General features: G+C 38.5%; 2 protein-coding genes and 1 long non-coding RNA gene across 9 annotated transcripts; all 3 read left to right on the forward strand.

Moving 5' to 3' along the window:
- The first annotated feature begins 2,790 nt into the window (after positions 1-2,790).
- LOC109182614 (ankyrin repeat-containing protein At2g01680-like) lies at positions 2,791-5,836 on the forward strand. Of its 4 annotated transcripts, none has more exons than XM_019332772.1 (5): positions 2,791-2,942; positions 2,986-3,067; positions 3,830-3,879; positions 4,291-4,892; positions 4,965-5,836. In XM_019332772.1, exons 3-5 carry the CDS (start codon positions 3,873-3,875, stop codon positions 5,709-5,711), a joined length of 1,356 nt encoding a protein of 451 aa, XP_019188317.1. In that variant the 5' UTR covers positions 2,791-2,942; positions 2,986-3,067; positions 3,830-3,872; the 3' UTR covers positions 5,712-5,836. The 4 variants fall into 4 exon arrangements, with proteins under 4 accessions (XP_019188317.1, XP_019188327.1, XP_019188311.1 ...); XM_019332782.1 differs by having other exon boundaries at positions 2,791-3,067; positions 4,965-5,267; positions 5,341-5,504; XM_019332766.1 differs by having other exon boundaries at positions 2,791-3,067.
- Positions 5,837-6,922: 1,086 nt separating this feature from the next.
- LOC109182655 lies at positions 6,923-9,136 on the forward strand. 2 transcript variants are annotated; one of them, XR_002054392.1, is made up of 3 exons: positions 6,923-8,535; positions 8,629-8,678; positions 8,841-9,136. It is a non-coding gene; the product is annotated as an uncharacterized LOC109182655 (long non-coding RNA). The 2 variants fall into 2 exon arrangements; XR_002054391.1 differs by having other exon boundaries at positions 6,923-8,678.
- Positions 9,137-9,464: 328 nt separating this feature from the next.
- LOC109182637 (ankyrin repeat-containing protein At2g01680-like) lies at positions 9,465-12,638 on the forward strand. Of its 3 annotated transcripts, XM_019332794.1 has the most exons (5): positions 9,465-9,764; positions 10,515-10,564; positions 10,668-10,829; positions 11,032-11,640; positions 11,713-12,638. In XM_019332794.1, exons 4-5 carry the CDS (start codon positions 11,068-11,070, stop codon positions 12,457-12,459), a joined length of 1,320 nt encoding a protein of 439 aa, XP_019188339.1. In that variant the 5' UTR covers positions 9,465-9,764; positions 10,515-10,564; positions 10,668-10,829; positions 11,032-11,067; the 3' UTR covers positions 12,460-12,638. The 3 variants fall into 3 exon arrangements, with proteins under 3 accessions (XP_019188339.1, XP_019188335.1, XP_019188345.1); XM_019332790.1 differs by having other exon boundaries at positions 10,515-10,896; XM_019332800.1 differs by lacking the exon at positions 10,668-10,829.
- The last annotated feature ends 198 nt before the right edge of the window (positions 12,639-12,836 follow it).

Raw genomic sequence — 12,836 nt, forward strand, 5'->3', positions numbered from 1 at the left:
GAACATTTGCTAGCTAGACACATGGGCCGGCCCAGCACAACATCGCTGGCCCTCATTGTACAGTAAATTCCTCGACATATTATATCGTGCATCCCAGGGCGCACAATGCATTGCGATTGCGCCGTGGTGCAGGATATAACGATTGATATTAAGGAGCCCTGCATGGGTGATAATCTCCTTGGATGAATGTAGAAAGAATGAGGTTGCGGAGATTTGCCGGGATTTCTCAGGGTGGTTGACCGTCTCTGCATGCCGATGATTTCATCTTTCATCAACAATCAACAGCCCTAATTGTCGGTTAACGTTTCTGATGAATCATTGCCCAGAATGGTGCGGGCTAATGGCCGCCCTTCTGGGTCTGCTGGTTTCTGTGTATTCAATGAATCATCATCATCATCATACATTCACCATTCATCAACTGCAACGCTATGAACCTTTTATGGCTTATCTTATGGGTAGCCATTCTTGATCTGCTTGAACCTTCAGATCTTCGGTTGCCTGTTCAGATCTTCGGTGTTATTATTATTATTATTATTATTATTATTATTATTATTATTATTATTATTATTATTGGTTATGTAGGCTGTGATGATGATGATATTTCTACAGTTCATCGGGTATGGAGGGATCCGACCCGTATCTTGGCGGGGCGACCTCTAGGTCTGCAGCCATGGCGGTATGGCTTCTCCATTACCAAATCTGAGCCTAATTTCTGTTGGCAAGTGATTTGCCTAAAGAGTTAATTGCATTTTGGTCCCTTGACTATTAGATTGTAGCCACAATCTGCTCATATGGTAAAGCTTATTAATCAGATTTCGTCTGATCCCTGTTACCGCACAAGAATGAGGGTGTAGAGAGATTTGGGTGTTTCTATGGCGGTTGCCCCTCTCTATGCTTCAGTGATTCCTTTAGGTTTTGTCCACATGCAACAGCCAAATATTTCATTACAACAACAAACAACATATATATATCATTCATCATTCTGTTTCTTAATACTGGGTAAATAATTTACTGCATTTTAGCTGCAATGAGAACATACAAAACAAAACAAAAACATTGTTGGTTCCGGTTGATATGTAGGCAGTGATGACAAATATCTTGATCTGATTGAATAAGGAAGAAGTGAGCCGTATCTTGGCGGGGCAACTGGAATTTTGCAGCCATGGCGGTGTTGCTATCCTTGCTTGATCATATTGCTTGTCTGAGCCTGTTATCTATCTATCTATGTATCTATATCTGTCTGTCTGTCCATCTATCCAATGCTCATATTATTCCTTGAAAGTCCAGTGAGTTTCCATTCACGGTTGAAATGATGTGTAGGGGCATTTATGTTGTTAACAGCCACAGTATTTTTGCCACAATTGTGCAGGCTATGATGATTTGTATATTCACCCTCTTGTATATGTTAGTCTTGGAAGCAACTGACCCTTACCTTTGGCAAGGCATACTTATATAGCCTATGAAAGGGACTGATTTTCTCTTTCCTCTGCATAGCTATTGAGATTGCAGCCAATGTTGTATCTGTCTGTTCTTATTTTATTATACATCTGAGCTTGTTCTCACTCACCGTGCACATTCTTGAAGATCAAGTTTTTTTTTTTTTTTTTTTTTTGGCATACAGCATCCGGTATTCACCAGTCTGAGATTAATCTGAATTCAGCCTAAGTTGCTATTACAGTGTATGATTCTTACTCAGCGGAAAGTTTGGCCAAGAGCTCTTTAACATGACACACCCCTACAAGAGTCGAAACTTTGACGTTGCATAGTTGTCTACTTACCAACTATCCCAAATAGTTAACAATGACGGTAGGGGTGCAAGAGAGATGGCCATGAGGTTTGCAGGCATTTTGGTTTTCTCTGGGTATAACCTGTTGCTTAACTTTCTCTGTAGATTTATTTTCTTTAAGTGTCACTCTCGAAACCTCAGGTTGGACTAATGCTTTGGTTTGCTTATCTTTTTGTGGCTGTTTTTATTTTGTTCCGTAAAGCTCATCTTGTAGATGGTATTTCTTATTGTAAGTCTGTAAGATTACCTTATCTGGTAAGTCAATTATCTTACCTTTCATTATCCCACTAAACTGCTTAACCGCTGCAATGCTATTTCGTTGTAGACCTTGGCTTGAATTAAAAATCCTTGCAATCTTAGTATAAGAAACAAGTGTTTCTCCTAGATTCACATTATTTTGAGGCTAAAATTCTATAGGAGAAAGTGACGAGGCTGCTGAAAAGGGAGATGTTCTGCTGCCCAACTTGAACAAGAATGATTCCCTGCTTTCTTCTCAGAGGAGTAGCACTAGCAAGCTGTGAGACACCTGTTCATATTACTTGCCTTGGTGACCACTTAAAGTTTGTGAAAGACGTTATTGAGACCAGATTTTGCTACAGAACTGAACCAGAATGGCTTCAATCTCTTGCATATTGCCTTGATAATGGGGGTTTTGGAGATGGAGAAGGAAATGCTGAAGGTAGATCGAAATCTCCTCAGGGCAGGGAGAAGAATACCTTCTCACTATGCTGCTTTCAGTCCAACAGCTCAAGACGAGAATTCCCTTCATCTAGCTGTCAAGAACCATTAATTGAAATCCCTCAAACTTTTTTTTTTTCGAGCATCTGAAACAAATAACAAGGAGGATTTAAATAAGGAGGATGACCACCGTTTTGCATCTTGCAGTGTCAACTAAACAATATGAGGCAAGTGAAAATGATCTTCCTTTTGAAATGTTTACAAAATTGCATTCATATATCATCTTTTTACCTTTTAATAATAAAAAAGAAAAATTCAATGGCAGGTTGTTAATTTTGATGAACCTTGTGTTCCTAAAGGCACAATTGAGTTGAATTCCACCTCTTGATATTCTGGTCTTGGAAGCTGGAAATGGAGAAATTAAGAAATAGGTGAAAGCTTGCAATCTCCGCAACGGCAAACTTCATCTCAAAATTGGGTTGTTTCAGTTCAAGATTCATCAAAAGACCAACCAAGCAGAGGCTGAGAAGGGACCAGCCGCTCCCCATTTAGCTGCTGCAAGACTACTTCAAATATGATAAGACTAAAGATGCTCCGGGAAAAGTAAGAGATACCTTCTTGTCATAGCCAATTTAACTGCAACTGCAACTTATCAAGCTGTTCTTGGTCCCCACCATGTGGTGTCTGGCAAGATGATTTTTGGTCTGATAGTAATAATAGCATCCAAAATGATGCCAAACAGAACCTACCACACTCTGCTGGACAAGCAATCAATCAATCATGATTTAGTTTTTAACAATGGGATTTGTGCCCTGAGCCCCTGACAGTTACCATGGGATACTGTTCTTTTCTGTAGTGTTGCCAATCATATCTTACCATGGTGAGAATTGATTAACTATTAGGGAAAAATAACCAAGTTTTATGTCAAGACATCTGTATGAAACTATTCAAATATACATCAGTTCCAGCCTATAAATGTGTCTGATCTTTTACTGAAATTCATGATATTATTTCTTATAAGCTTTGTACTTGTGCAGTCATGGTTTACATTATAAATTGAAAAATCACATTGTTGAACAGAAAACTCTTTCAAAAATCACTAAGTGGAAATATTCTTTAGTACAAAATCGAAGTCTACAAAAGCTGTAGTAGTGTGTCAATATTACCTTATAGTTAATTACATATAAAATTTTGAAATACTATCTGTCCACATTGCTACCTTATTAATTTCTGAACAAATGATTAAATATTTCCTAGTCAAATATATTATCTAGGAGCAGAACAATTAATTAATAGCATTGACTCTAAGTTGCTTGTGGTGACACAATCTGCAAACTAATCCTGATTTCTCTGGCTGACTTGCAGGCATGGATGAATACTTAAATCGGATAAATGAACATCTCAAAGGATGTTAGGTAGGATAAATACTTTGAACACAAGACTTACCAACAAATAAATACATCAAATACAAATACTGTGATCAGAGGACAATCACTAGTTTGTGGGTTTTTTATATTGGGATGAGGGTCAGACATGCCTTCGAGCTTTTCCACAAAAATGCAATTAGACCTTTGATTTGTGTTTCGAATCCATGGCTAAGGATTCTGACTTCAAGATTCTTATCACTTGTGTGAGGCCTTGATGTTTGAACACAGTTTCTGGTATATATATAACATCTTGGTAGAGCGAGTAAATGTGATGTAAGCTGCAATTAATCTATATAAATAGGCTCTTAGTCAAACTAAACTGATGTCACAACAAAATTCTTAATGTATGGGGTTCACATTGATAGGATTCTTTCTTTATATAAATTGACCTGACTGCAGGAAGTGATACTATAGGTATCTTCGGAAGAATGGATGAAAGGCTGTGTGAGATTGCCAGGACAGGAAACGTGGAAGACTTGCTGAGACTGACAGAAGATCATCCCCTTTTGCTGCATACTATTTTGTTGGAAGGTGGAGAAAATCCACTACACATTGCTTGTATTGCAGGGCACGTTGGTTTTGTGAAGAAGGTGATTGGGCTTAAGAAAGAATTCGCTATGGAGCAGAATCAAAATGGTATGACCCCATTGCATATCGCCTCTGCAGCTGGGAATATCGAGATTGCAAGAGAGCTGCTGAAAATAGATAGCAATCTTTGCCTGGTCAAGGGAAGAGAACAAAGGATTCCTCTTCACTGTGCAGCAGTTAAAGGAAGAGTCGAAGTTGTTGAAGAACTGCTTGGAGCTTCTGGAGATTCCATAGCTTACATAACAGCTCGTAATGAGTCTGCACTTCACCTTGCAGTGATGAACTATCAATATGAGGTTCTCAAGGTCTTAGTGGAGCACCTGAAGAAATTCAACAAGGAAGACATCGTAAACCAAAAGGATGTCCAGGGAAGCACAGTTCTTCACCTTGCAGTATCAAGAAGACAATTCGAGGCATGTGTTTGACTAGTTGTGTTCTCTCGTTCTTTAAGCTCTGCTACTACTAATCTTTAGATGATTGAACAGGTGATTTCCCTGATGCTTAATGAAGAGTTCGTCAACAAGAGTGTGCTGGACATAAATTCCTTAAACAATGCAGGTCTCACCCCTCTGGATGTCTTGCTGATTTTTCAAAGCGAAGCAGGTGACAGAGAAATCGAGGAAATGCTAAGAAGGGCAGGAGGTGCAAGGGCAAGAGACTTCTCCCTTCAATCTCTAGAGGCTGATAGAACCGCTACCTCTGATGTTGACCAAGGAAGGCCGCAATCGCCTGCTAAACAATTGCTGGACTATTTCAAATATGACACCATCAAAGACTCCCCAGCTAGAGTAAGAAACACCCTCCTCGTGATTGCTGTTCTCATTGCAACAGCCACTTATCAGGCTGTGCTTAGTCCTCCAGGTGGCGTTTGGCAGGACGGCTCAAATGACCATGTTGCTGGGAAGTCAGTAATGGGTTCACTCAACCCAATAGCATACAGCCTCTTCCTGGTTTCCAACTCTGTTGGATTCTTTACATCCCTTCACATAATCGGCCTCCTCACAAATGCATTCCCTCTGCAGCTAGAACTTCAAATTTCACTTGTTGCACTTATCTTTACATATGATACCTGTATGACTGCTATCGCGCCCAGCAGCCGCATATCTATCATGTTCACTGTCATCTCTATAGTCCTTCCATTTCTGGCACCAGTTCTGAGCAATGGGTTGAGAAACTACCTCAAGGCACCAAGGTGTGAATTGCCACTTACATCCAACTCAAATTCTAGGTAGGGTACTGATACCAAGGGCTTGATTTGTAATATCTGTGCACCCATGCTTTTCTTTCCAGATTAACTACTTGGTTTTACATGTATGACTGCTATTTTAGGTTGAAGCAATTGTACCTTCTTGTGCTAGTCTACTAGACCACTATCTATATAAACTCTTAAAATTCTTGCAAACCAAGATACTTGTTCTTAGTTGATGCAATGGATGACTTTGAAGCAATGGTTTCTATGTTAATGCATTCCATATTGGCTACTAATGAAAATTCAGGTCAAAATAAATGCTTTCAATTAAATCTATACTATACTCATGAGTTTTTTTTTTTGTTGTTTTTTTGTTGTTTTTTTGTTTTTTTTGTTTTTGTTTTTTGTTTTTTTTTTGTTTCTAGTGATGAGAAAACCAATAGTTACTATTTATTGAGTAAATCTCATCCCGTGACTGGTAAACCTAGATTTTTCATAGTTAATGTGACTGGTAAAGGACCCCATAATGAAGTAAATTGACTTAGATTTTTCATAGTTACTCATGCACTGAGACGCTGAAGTAAATTAGCTTAAATTGTTCATAGTTGATTAATTTATTAGTTAGTTACCGGGAATGATATTTCATTCCAGGCCTATTTCACGAGCTAGATGTATAATTAGTGATTTGAGAACATTTACTTGTGGCGGATGCGGGGAGGGGTGTTTTTTTTTTTTCTTTAAATATTAAAATAAAAGTTAATTTTGTAATCGTCACGTTATTCAACTATCAAGTTAACATGTCACTTTAATTTTTTTTGAGTTGGATAACTTAATTGCGGTTTGTTGTGTATTTCGATAGCCGCTTATTTCTAATTTTTTTCATTCCTACTTTTTTTTTTTAGTAATATTGATTCTATTATAATGTAGTATTGTTAATTTTATTTTATGTGCTTAGTTTGGTTAACTGTTAAGTGTTCATATATAAAAATTATATATTTAAAAATTAATTTAACTAATGAATAGAAAATATGACAATAAGATATTAAAAGTGTAATTTTTCCTAAATTAATTTTTTTCATGTACATCTTAATAAAATTATTTGACTATTTTTAACCTTTCTTCCAAACTCGAACATTTACTAGCTAGACACGTGGGCCCTCCCAGCCCGACATCGCGGGGCCTCATTGTACAGTAAATTCCCCGACATATAAAGGAGCCCTGCATGGCCGCATGGGTGTTAAACTCCATTCTTCCCAAAAGGCTGAACCCTAGGGTGTTAAACTCCATGGATGAAGTGTAGAAAGAATGAGGTTGCGGAGATTTGCCGGGATTTCTCAGGGTGGTTGACCGTCTCTGCATGCCGATGATTTCATCTTCCATCATCAATCAACAACCCTAATTGTCGGTTAACGTTTCTGATGAATCATTGCCCAGAATGGTGCGGGCTATTGCCCGCCCTTCTGTGTATTCAATGAATCATCATAATCATCAATTCACCATTCATCAACTCCAACGCTATGAACCTTTTATGGCTTATCTTATGGATAGCCATTGTTGATCTGCTTAAACCTCGGTTTTGCAGTGAAGCTATACGCGCTTGAAACTACAGATCTTCAGTTGCCTGTTCATGTTTGTGTTGTTGTTGTTTCTGTTATTACTACGGAGTATTATTATTATTATTATTGGTTATGTAGGCTGTGATGATGATGATTTTTCTACAGTTCATCAGGTATGGAGGGACCCGACCCGTATCTTGGCGGGGCGACCTCCAGGTCTGCAGCCATGGCGGTATGGCTTCTCCATTACCAAATCTGAGCCTAATTTCTGATGGCAAGTGATTTGCCTAAAGAGTTAATTCCATTTTGGTCCCTTGACTGTTAGATTGTAGCCACAATCTGCTCATATCGTAAAGCTTATTAATCAGAATTCGTTTCTGATCCCTGTTACCACACAAGAATGAGGGTGTAGAGAGATTTGGGTGTTTCTATGGCGGTTGCCCCTCTCTATGCTTCAGTGATTCCTTTAGGTTTTGTCCACATGCAACAGCCAAATATTTCATTCCAACAACAAACAACATATATATATATATATCATTCATCTTTCTGTTTCTTAATACTGGGTAAATAATTTGCTGCATTTTAGCTGCAATGAGAACATATAAAACAAAACAAAAACATTGTTGGTTCCGGTTGATATGTAGGCAGTGATGACAAATATCTTGATCTGATTGGGTAAGGAAGAAGTGAGCCGTATCTTGGCGGGGCAACTGGAATTTTGCAGCCATGGCGCTGTTGCTATCCTTGCTTGATCATATTGCTTGTCTGAGCCTGCTACCTATCTATCTATGTATCTATATCTGTCTGTCTGTCCATCTATCCACTGTTCATATTATTCTTTGGAAGTCCAGTGATTTTCCATTTACTGTTGAAATGATGAGTAGGGGCATTTATGTTGTTAACAGCCACATTATTTTTGCCACAATTGTGCAGGCTATGATGATTTGTATCTTCACCCTCTTGTATATGTTAGTCTTGGAAGCAACTGACCCATACCTTTGGCAAGGCATACTTATATAGCCTATGAAAGGGACTGATTTTCTCTTTCCTCTGTATAGCTATTGAGATTGCAGCCAATGTTGTATCTGTGTGCTTGACTGTTCTTATTTTATTATACATCTGAGCTTGTTCTCACTCACTGTGCACATAGTACATTCTTGAAGACCAAGTTTAAGCTTGGCCAAGTGCTCTTTAACATGTCGCACCCCTACAAGAGTCGAACCTTTGACGTTGCATAGTTGTCAACTTACCAACTATCCCAAATTGTTTGGTTAACAATGACGGTAGGGGTGCAAGAGAGATGTCCATGAGGTTTGCCGGCATTTTGGATTTCTCTGGGTATAACCTGTGGCATAACTTTCTATGTAAATTTATTTTCTTTAAGTGTCACTCTTGAAACCTCAGGTTGGACTAATGCTGTCGTTTGCTTATCTTTTTGTGGATTACCTTATCTGGTAAGTCAATTATCTCACCTTTCATTATCCCACTAAACTGGTGCAATGCTATTTCGTTGTAGACCTTGGCTTGAAACCTTGAATTAAAAATCCTTGCAATGTTAGTATAAGAAACAAGTGTTTTTCCTGGATTCACATTATTTTGAGGCTAAAATTCTTTAGGAGAAAGTGACGAGGCTGCTGAAGGGGGAGATGTTCTTCTGCTGCCCAACTTGAACAAGAATGATTCCCTGCTTTCTTCTCAGAGGAGTAGCACTAGCAAGCTGTGAGACACCTGTTCATATTACTTGCCTCGGTGACCACTTAAATTTTGTGAAAGACGTTATTGCGACCAGATTTTGCTACAGAACTGAACCAAGATGGCTTCAGTCTCTTGCATATTGCCTTGATGATTGGGGTGTTGGATATGGAGAAGGAAATGCTGAAGGTAGATTGAAATCTCCTCAGGGCAGAGAGAAGAATACCTTTTCACTATGCTGTAGCCTGAGGCAAGATTGAAGTAATCAGAGACCTGCTTTCAGTCCAACAGCTCAAGACGAGAGTTCCCTTCATCTACCTGTCAAGAACCGTTAATTGAAATCCCTCCCAACTTTTTTTGCGAGCATCTCAAACAAATAACAAGGAGGCTTTAAATAAGAAGGATGACCACCGTTTTGCATCTTGCAGTGTCAACTAAACAATATGAGGGAAGTGAAAATGATCTTCCTTTGAAATGTTTACAAAATTGCATTCATATATCATCTTTTTACCTTTTAATAATAAAAAAGAAAAAAATTCAATGGCAGGTTGTTAATTTTGATGAACCTTGTGTTCCTAAAGGCACAATTAAGTTGAATTCCTTTAATAAGATGGTCTAGCACCTCTTGATATTCTGGTCTTGGAAGCGGGAGATGGTGAAATTAAGAAATAGGTGAAAGCTTGCAATCTCCGCAACGGCAAACTACATCTCAAAATTGGGTTGTTTCAGTTCAAGATTCATCAAAAGACCAACCAAGCAGAGACTGAGAAGGGACCAGCCGCTCCCTATTTAAGCAGCTGCAAGACTACTTCATCAAATACGATAAGACTAAAGATGCTCCGGGAAAAGTAAGAGATACCTTCTTGTCATAGCCAATTTAACTTCAACTGCAACTTATCAAGCTGTTCTTGGTCCACCATGTGGTGTCTGGCTAGATGATTTTTGGTCTGATAGTAATAATAGCATCCAAAATGATGCCAAACAGAACCTACCACAGTCTCTGCTGGACAAGCAATCAATCAATCATGGAAATCCCAACTCCATTTCATATATGAGCTGTTCTTAATTTTCTACTCTATTGTGCCCTGACAGTTACATATGATACTGTTCTTTTCTGTAGTGTTGCCAATCATAATACCCTAACCATGGTGAGAATTGATAAACTATTAGGGAAAAATAACCAAGTTTTATGTCAAGACAATCTGTATCAAACTATTCAAATATACATCAGTTCCAGTCTATAAATGTGTCTGATCTTTTACTGATATTATTTCTTATAAGCTTTGTACAGTCATGGTTTACATTACACATTGAAAAATCACATGGTTGAACAGAAAACTCTTTCAAAAATCATAAAGTGGACATATTCTTTAATGCAAAATTGAAGTCTACAAAAGCTGTAGTAGTGTAGTCAATATTTCCTGATATTCAATTACCTATAAAAGTTTGAAATACTATCTGTCCACAACAAATGATTAAATATTTCCTAGTCAAATATATTATCTAGGAGCAGAACAATTAATTAATAGCATTGACTTTAAGTTGCTTGTGGTGACACAATCTGCAAACTAATCCTGATTTCTCTGGCTGACTTGCAGGCATGGATGAATACTTAAATCGGATAAATGAACAGCTCAAAGGATGTTAGGTAGAATAAATACTTTGAACACAAGACTTACCAACAAATAAATACGTAAATACAAATAATGTGATCAGAGGACAATCACTAGTTTGATGACTGAAACATGTAGGGTGCCAAAATGCAATGTTTGTGGGTGTTTTATATTGGGATGAGGACCAGACATGCCTTTGAGCTTTTCCACAAAAATGCAATTAGAGCTTTGATTTGTGTTTCGAATCCATTGCTAAGGATTCTGACTTCAAGATTCTTATCACTTGTGCGAGGCCTTGAGGTTTGAACACAGTTTCTGTTATATATATTAATATATAACATCTTGGCAGAGCATGAGTAAATGTGATGTAAGCTGCAAGTTAATCTATATAAATAGGCTCTTAGTCAAACTAAACTGATGTGACAAAAAACTTCTTAATTTATGGGGTTCACATTGACAGGAGTCTTTCTTTAAATCTTTATATAAATTGACCTGACTGCAGGAAGTGATACTATAGTTGTTATCTTCCATCGGAGGAATGGATGAAAGGCTGTGTGAGATTGCCATGACAGGAAACGTGGAAGGCTTGCTGAGACTGACAGAAGATCATCCCCTTTTGCTGCATACTGTTTTGTTGGAAGGTGGAGAAAATCCACTACACATTGCTTGTATTGCAGGGCACGTTGGTTTTGTGAAGAAGGTGATTGAGCTTAAGAAAGAATTCGCTATGGAGCTGAATCAAAATGGTTTGACCCCATTGCATATCGCCTCTGCAGCTGGGAATATCGAGATTACAAGAGAACTGCTGAAAATAGATAGCAATCTTTACCTGGTCAAGGGAAGAGAACAAAGGATTCCTCTTCACTGTGCAGCAGTAAAAGGAAGAGTCGAAGTTGTTGAAGAACTGCTTGGAGCTTCGGGTGATTCCATAGCTTACGTAACATCTCGTAATGAGTCTGCGCTTCACCTTGCAGTGATGAACTATCAATATGAGGTTCTCAAGGTCTTAGTGGAGCACCTGAAGAAATTCAACAAGGAAGACATCGTAAACCAAAAGGATGTCAAGGGAAGCACAGTTCTTCACCTTGCAGTATCAAGAAGACAATTCGAGGCATGTGTTTGACTAGTTGTGTTCTCTTGTTCTTTAAGCTCTGCTACTACTAATCTTTAGATCACTGAACAGGTGATTTCCCTGATGCTTAATGAAGAGTTCGTCAACAAGAGTGTGCTGGACATAAATTCCTTAAACAATGCAGGTCTCACCCCTCTGGATGTTTTGCTGATTTTTCAAAGCGAAGCAGGTGACAGAGAAATCGAGGAAATGCTAAGAAGGGCAGGAGGTGCAAGGGCAAAAGACTTCTCCCTTCAATCTCTAGAGGCTGATAGAACCGCTACCTCTGATGTTGACCAAGGAAGGCCGCGATCGCCTGCTAAACAATTGCTGGACTATTTCAAATACGACGCCATCAAAGACTCCCCAGCTAAAGTAAGAAACACCCTCCTCGTGATTACTGTTCTCATTGCAACAGCCACTTATCAGGCTGTGCTTAGTCCTCCGGGTGGCGTTTGGCAGGACAACTCAAATGACCATGTTGCTGGGAAGTCAGTAATGGGTTCACTCAACCCAACAGCATACATCCTCTTCCTGGTTTCCAACTCTGTTGGATTCTATACATCCCTTCACATAATCGGCCTCCTCACAAATGCATTCCCTCTGCGGCTAGAACTTCAAATTTCAATTTGTGCACTTATCATTACTTATGATACATGTATGACTGCTATCGCGCCCAGCAGCCGCATATCTACCATGTTCACTGTCATCTCTATTGTCCTTCCAATTCTGGCTCTAGTTTTGAGCGTCGGGTTGAGAAGCTACCTCAAGGCACCAAGATGTGTATTGCCACTTACATCCAACTCAAATTCTAGGTAGGATACTGATATCAAGGGCATGATTTGTAATTTCTGTGCATTTCCATGCTTTTCTTTCCAGATTTACTACTTGGTTTTACATGTATGACTGTTATTTTAGGTTGAAGCTATTGTACCTTCTTCTACTAGTCTACTAGACAATACACTATCTATATAGTCTCTTTAAATTCTTGCATACCATGATACTTGTTCTTAATTGATGCAATGGATGACTTTGAAGCAATAGTATTCTATGTTAATGCATTCCATATTGGCAACTAATGAAAATAGGTCAAAATAAAAGCTTTCTATTAAATCTATACTCATGAGTTAATTTTTATTTTTGAGTAACGAGTGAAACCAATAGTCACTATTCGATGATATATTGGTATGCCTTGG

The sequence above is a fragment of the Ipomoea nil genome, unplaced genomic scaffold (genome assembly GCF_001879475.1).
Source record: "Ipomoea nil cultivar Tokyo-kokei standard unplaced genomic scaffold, Asagao_1.1 scaffold0188, whole genome shotgun sequence".
NCBI lineage: Eukaryota > Viridiplantae > Streptophyta > Magnoliopsida > Solanales > Convolvulaceae > Ipomoea > Ipomoea nil.